The sequence below is a fragment of the Patagioenas fasciata genome, chromosome 2 (assembly GCF_037038585.1).
Source record: "Patagioenas fasciata isolate bPatFas1 chromosome 2, bPatFas1.hap1, whole genome shotgun sequence".
NCBI classification, from domain to species: Eukaryota; Metazoa; Chordata; class Aves; order Columbiformes; family Columbidae; genus Patagioenas; species Patagioenas fasciata.
The window spans coordinates 76,032,686-76,039,531 of record NC_092521.1 but is presented as its reverse complement, the minus strand read 5'-3'; the positions used below and the strand labels follow the sequence as shown (position 1 = coordinate 76,039,531).

The following is a 6,846-nucleotide window of genomic DNA, read 5'->3' as shown; positions in this document are numbered from 1 at the left end:
CACCCCCGACCTGGGTGACGACAAGAACAGGAAAAAGAGGATGCACGTTCTTTTTGTGTCATGTTACACACAACCAGTGCTGGGGGCACACACATTATCCATGTGTATTTTTTGTTTCCCTTGACAGGAGTTTTTTGAAGCTGGAATTCAATAAACCCAAAGACTGATGTGGCTATCTGCATCATATTCACTAGTTCATCAGTATCAGTGCTAGAGAAAACAATAATATTTCCATCTCTATTCTGAATGGTCTGTCAGAGAAAAAGAAGGGCATATCCTCTGCAGAGAGCAAACCAGAATGTGCAGAATTTTCCTGGTAAGAGTTCAGAGACACAGAATCCTTTCATTAAGAGACAAATAAAGTATTTGTCCTATTAATAAAAGGAATTTTATAGCAATCTTTTCTGAAATACACAGTAAGAGGTACAAAAAAGTTCTTCTGTTGCTGACTCCTGACTCCCAAAATTCCAGCTCAGATGTTGCCATTGGAATTATTGCCATGAAACACAAAAATGCATGGTAAACATGAGATACCTTCAGGAGGGCAGAAACACCTTTGGAAGCAGGTATGTTAAAATGCAGATATCCAAAGTACCAACAGGATACCTTCTAGCATGAGGAACGTAGCCACAAGTACATGCAGAGGAGAGAGAAGAGATTAACAGAGGAATACATGCATTTGCAACAGAAAACATGCAAATGACAGAAGCGTATACATGAATGTGCAAGAACAAAGAAAGAAAATAAGAAAACAGAAAGAGAAATTAGTTAAAACTTTTCAAAGATTCCACATTTTCACACTATAGAAAAAGACCTCCTTAGTCCAACACACAATTAACAGTGGGAGTTGACACTAAGGTATTATACCAGAATTAAGATGCAAAGTGGTGGTTTGTTCAATCTGAGATAAATTAAAATATGCATAATACTATAAGACATTTGAAATACCTTGATTTACAGAGGTTCACATTTATATTCAGAGCTACACAAAATGTGAAAACTAGTTATTTAACAAGAATTATATATTTTTGGAGATTTTACGGATTTTAAAGAGAACATAATTCAAAACAACTGTGTTGCCCCAAGTAACCATAACTCATCAGTGAGGAGAGTAAGAGTTCCATGGAGATATTTGGCAAAATGAACCAGAAGTCCTAACAGTAATTTAACTACTATCTTACTATATATGATAAAACATGGACTTGCATGCTGTACATACAGGGGGATGACAAACAACTTGCGAAACAGTTCACTTTACTATTCAGCCATCACCAGGTCATAAATACAAGAATTTACAGAATCCCTCATTGACAGGAACACACGCATTCAGAATCTGAGAGTCCCTTGTTTCAAATCAGTGTGTTGTGGGTAAGACACCATAGGCTTAGCCATCTATTAACATGCACTTTCTATTTCAAACTTCCAGTGTTGTGTACCCTACATATTAGCATCACAAGTATTAACCATCCTCTTCAGATGCATTAGAAAATTAATTCTAAGTGATCATCTGAATCACCTGGATCTCTGTCCAGATCAAAGCTGACTATCCTCGACACACAACTCATAAAATAGCAATGTAATCGTTATTTGCAGAAGCCCAACAGTAAAAATACAAAACAAAACTTGGTTTATTAGGCCAGCTGGCATGTGTACTTTGTCTTGCTGAAGCCTGTATGCACCTTTTTTTGCAGCCTGACTCACAGTAAGTCAACCAGTTTGTTTTTAATTTAGTTCTGCCGAGGATGAACTTGCCCAGATGTAGGGAATTGCAGACGTTCATACCATGCCTCAAATATTTTCTTTTAAGAAATTAATCTGGCTTGGGCCCAAAAGAAAGCAGGAACACAAAACAAATGTTTAGTCACATACCAGTACTTAAGATTCTGCTGAAAATATTATACTGGAAAAATACTGTTGAACTTCAATATAAAGTTTTATTAGGAAAAAAATGTGATCATTTTTAATGCAAACATCAGGGAAAGAGAAATGGCTCTACCAGATAAACTGAAGCAGTGGTCCATGAATTCCCCTCCCCCACCCCATCCTTTGCAAATATGTGTAATACTGAACATTTCAGAAATAATGAAGTGTCAGGAAAACAAAATGTACACCACAGACCATCACACAATGCTGTATATATCCAAGGCATCAAAGAACAGCTCCAACTCCATATAGTGCAAGCTTTGAGTAACCTCTAGAGGACTCACTCTTCATTTGCAGGTTTCCTTGGGTGATATCTTTTCCTTGTCTGAAGCTCAAGTCAGAGGCTTTCTGTCTGGGGGAAACCACTCGAAGGAGGGATGTGAGCAGTTGAGCTGAAGACAAGCACTTGCAAAGGTCACTTGCAAATGACATTCCTGATGGTTCTGTGTTCCCGCCTGCCAGGGTGCCTCTGAAATATGGCACACTCAGCTTGTCTATCAACCACTCCCATACCCCTGTTCTGCATCATCTGCCAACTCGCTGAGCGTGCACTCTGGCCCGTCGTACAGGTCACTAATAAAGATGTTAAGCAGGACTGGACCCAATATCGTCCCCTGGGGCAGCCCACTAGTGACTGGCATCCAAGTGAGCCAATCACAACCACTGGAGACCAGCAGCTCAGACAGATTTCAATCCACCTCATTGTTCACTTCTTTAGTCACCTTTTAGGAGAGAGTACTGGGAACAGCCCTGCTGATCTTCTAGCAAGTTACAATAAAATGTATTAAAAAAAAAGTTAGAGAAATCCAACTGATCATCTAAGCAATAAACTTATAAGCAGATTAGAAATTAATAGCCCTGACTGATGGAGCCTTACAAAATGGCTGTTTTCAAACCAACTGTAGAACTTTTTATTTTTTAATCAGTGCAATTGGCTTTGAGCATTTTGTCAATGTGAGGAACCTTTTCCACCAGAAGTGGACCATTTATTCAAATGCTAATGAAAGTGAATTTACTTTGTAGAGGTGCAGAATGAATTAAAGACTGTAATTTGCATTTCTATAAAACCTGATTTTTTTTTCAAAATGAAACATTTGAATAGGGTTTTGAGACTAAACAAGTTGACATACTGCTTTTGCCATCAATTTCAAAGTCTTTTGATTTCTTTATGATAGGCAGCTCTAATAATACTGAGCACCTTTCTATATCTACACATTTTCTTCAACTGGAGTGCAAACTCTCAAGATTCATTAAAGTAGTCTACAACTCTTACATTAAAACACTGTATCAACCAGCTCAATTTTCAGATTTGAAACAATTGCTTGTACCATTCTGCCTGTGTAGATTCCTCTACCAATTCACCATAAGCAATGAGGGCTTGTAGATGCTTTTAGTAATGTAATATTCTTAGCAGGCATGCCACAATTCTCCCATTTTTATTCCTTCATTACACCTCAAAAAAACAGAACATAAAACAATACCAAAAGTATGTTTTTGTTAGTTATTATATAATCACTGTCATGTCTTAAATCAGACTGCTGGATTTGGTTTTGGTCTCCCCAACTCAGATGAAACGCATCCAGAGTGAAACAGAGAGAAGCATAAAGTTTCCATTTGAAGAGCAGGAAAAAAAATCTGAATGAGTCTGGTTGAGATGGAGGATGACAGAGCTGCTCAAAAAAACCCAAACCAAACCAACCCTCCACCAAAAAAAACCAACCCAAAAAACCACAAAAACCCAAACCAACAAACAAAAGCACTAAGCTTTTATACAAGGGACATCCAGTGAAACTGACACAATAATAAAGAGGTTGTGCAAGACCATCAACATACCAAATTTCTAAATGCATAAATATGCAATGAGAATATCCATATTTGCGTTAGAGAAAAGCTGCAAGCACATGACCTCATGTGAACCATAAAGCTCAAAGTTGAGCTTTAGGCAGGTCATTTCATACCCATCTGCTATAAGAGTTCTTTAAAAAAACAGCTGCAGTTGTCCATTCAAGCAGAGGATTTGTGAGTCAGATACATTTAAAATTATCTATGACATTGTGTTGACAAATGTTTTAATAAGCACAAAGTCTTCAGGTATGGGCATATGATATAGCCACCATGGGCACTACTTTAGCCAAGCAGGGAACCTGACAAAGTATTTCTATCCTCAACAGTACAGAAATACTGTCATCTGGGAAGCAGCTCTAGTAAGGGTACATAATGACATTTAGATAAAACATACAGTGTATGTTTTCCGTATGGTTTATATGACAACACATCTTTGTCCCAGTAACTGCCATTAGGCAGCCTAAAATGTAACCACTGGAGAAGTATTTGCATCACCTTCAGGGATGGTTTCAAAAAAGTTAGGATTTTCAGAGTATTTGCAATTAACTAACAGTGCAGTAAGCTACTGGCTAATGCAAGGGTTCACATAAAATGTGTGCAGATGCCACTGACTCATTGGCATTCCACATCTCCTGCCCTATGCAGCAATATGAATGACTGCAAGGAATAAGCAGGAAATTGAAGAACACTTAACAAGGAGAAATGGATTTTTTTTTTTCAAATATATTGGAATAGTAACACTTTCACTTTCTTGATCATATCTAACCAGCTGAATAAAAACTGAACAATATAACCTGCCCGGTAAATGTTCTTAAAACCTGACCGGAAACAAATTATCACTGCTGGGCACTATTAAAAAAAATAATCTGAAAGCACAAGAAAAATACATTAAAATTATTACAAAAGAAAAAAGGGTCAAGTGAGGAAGACACTTCTAGCAGAAGAAACATCCTGCTGCTCAGCTATTTCTGTTGAGCAAGGAAGAGACAAATCCTTCTGTCCCATGAATCTCCCTAAGAGCAGGATATATGTGAACTTAACACTTAACAGTGGATGCAGCCAACAACAACAATAAAAAAAAAAACCCACACCAAAACAAGCAAACAAACTCTTAACTCCCTTTCTGTCTTTGATACATCTGTTATTCTATCTGAGCGCTTGGCAGCTCTGTACATTATTCTAAGAGTTACTACTCAGCACTGCTCTTAGACAAACTTGTGGTGGTGGGTTGGTCCTGGCTGGATACCAGCTGCCCACCAAGCTGCTCTATAGCTCCCCTCCTCAGCTGGACAGGCGACAGAAAATATAATGAAAGGCTGGTGGGTCAAGATAAGGCCAGGGAGAGAGCAATTACCATCACAGTCAAAACAGACTCAACTTGGGGAAATTAATTTGTTTTATTACAAATCAAATCAGAGTAGGGTAATAGGAGATAAAACAACATCTTAAAATCTTCCCCCCCAGCCCTCCCTTCTTTCTAGGCTCAAATTCACTCTCAAATTCTCTACCTCCTCCCCACAAGTGGTGCCTGGGGGATGGGGAACGGGAGTTGTGGTCAGTTCATCACACATTGTCTCTGCGGCTCCTTCCTCCTCAGGGTGAGGACTCCTCACACTCTTCCCCTGTTCCAGTGTGGGGTCCCTCCCATGGAAGACAGTTCTTCATGAACTTCTCCAACATGAGTCCTTCCCACGAGCTGCAGTTCTTCATGAACTGCTCTAGTGTGTGTCCCCTCCATGGGGTGCAGCCCTTTAGGAACAGTGTGGGTCCTCCACGGGGTCATAAGTCCTGCCAGCAAACCTGTTTCAATGTGGGCTTCTCTCTCCACTAGGCCCACAGGTCCTGCCAGGAGCCAAATCCAATGTGGGCTTCCCACACGTCACAGCCTCCTTTGGGTATCCACCTGCTGTGGGGTCCTCCATGGGCTGTAGGTGGATCTCAGCTACACCGTGAACCTCAACGGGCTGCAGAGGATAGCCGGCCTCACCATGGTCTGCACCACGGGCTGCAGGGGAATCTCTGCTCTGGCACCTGGAGCACCTCCTGCCTTCCTTCTTGACTGGCCTTGGTGTCTCCAGAGTTGTTTCTCTCACATATTCTCACTCCTTCCTCTAGTCGAAGATGTACACGTTTTTCAACCTTCTTAATTATGTTATCCCAGGGACACTACCTGGTGATGCTACCATCACAGATGGGCTGGGCCTTGGCCAGCGGCAGGTCCACCTTGGAGACGGCTGGCATTGGCTCTGTTGGACATGGGGGAAGCTTCCGGCAGCTTCTAATAGAAGCCAGCCCTGTAGCCCCCCCCACTACCAAAACCTTGCCACACAAACCCAATACACATTCAAATAAATCTTGGCAAGTCAGTAACGTATTTGATATTGCACAGATTAGTATGCAACAGAAACATACAATTATACTTGTACAAGTGCAGAAGTTATTACTTTCTATGTGAACCCAAACTTAAAATGAAAGAATCAAGGCACTGAGACAGTCCATGATGTAACATCATTAAAAAATATGCTTCAAAAGGCAGCCTGGCTCATTGTTTCAAAGGTTTCATATTCCTGTTTGAAAGGTCAATAGAAAAAGTTCAGATTTGTGTGACTACAGACAGTTCTTTTGACAATAACTTTTCATCAAAAGCGTGAGTGTGAAACAAAATCATTCGTGTTACAAATATTTAGCTCCAAACATCCTGCAAATATTGTTTTGTTTCTCGAAGCATGGCCAAGGTTTTCATTGCTTCCAATTTGTCAACTTTCATTTCCATGCTTAAAATGTCCACTACAGCATCACTTACACCATCAGCCATGTGCTTCTTATCTCTGAGAAAAAAACCAAAACAACAAAACAGGAGGAAAATTAATAATAGTGGATTGTTCTGTTTATCAATAGGCAGGATACTATTGGAAAAGAGGCACTGAAAAAGAACCAAACACAAATACAGCTTGTATATTGTATGGCAAGATTCTCACTGAGATTACAAAGATTTCAGCGTGCTGCTATTTATAAGAAAAAAAACACAGAACCCTAGTTGAGCTGTCACTGAATAATTGTTCTCTTTTAGGGACAACT

The 6,846-nt window shown here is 39.8% G+C and overlaps 1 protein-coding gene across 4 annotated transcripts in view; it reads right to left on the bottom strand.

The window, feature by feature from the left end:
- Positions 1–5,146: 5,146 nt before the first annotated feature.
- Positions 5,147–6,846, bottom strand: part of MTRR (5-methyltetrahydrofolate-homocysteine methyltransferase reductase) — a 29,467-nt gene continuing 27,767 nt past the window's right edge. For all 4 annotated transcript variants that reach the window (XM_071804446.1, XM_071804447.1, XM_065830421.2 and 1 more), the window contains one exon: positions 5,147–6,596. In XM_071804446.1, coding sequence (XP_071660547.1) covers positions 6,452–6,596 — 145 coding nt within the window. In that variant the 3' untranslated portion in view covers positions 5,147–6,451. The remainder of the gene's footprint in view (positions 6,597–6,846) is intronic.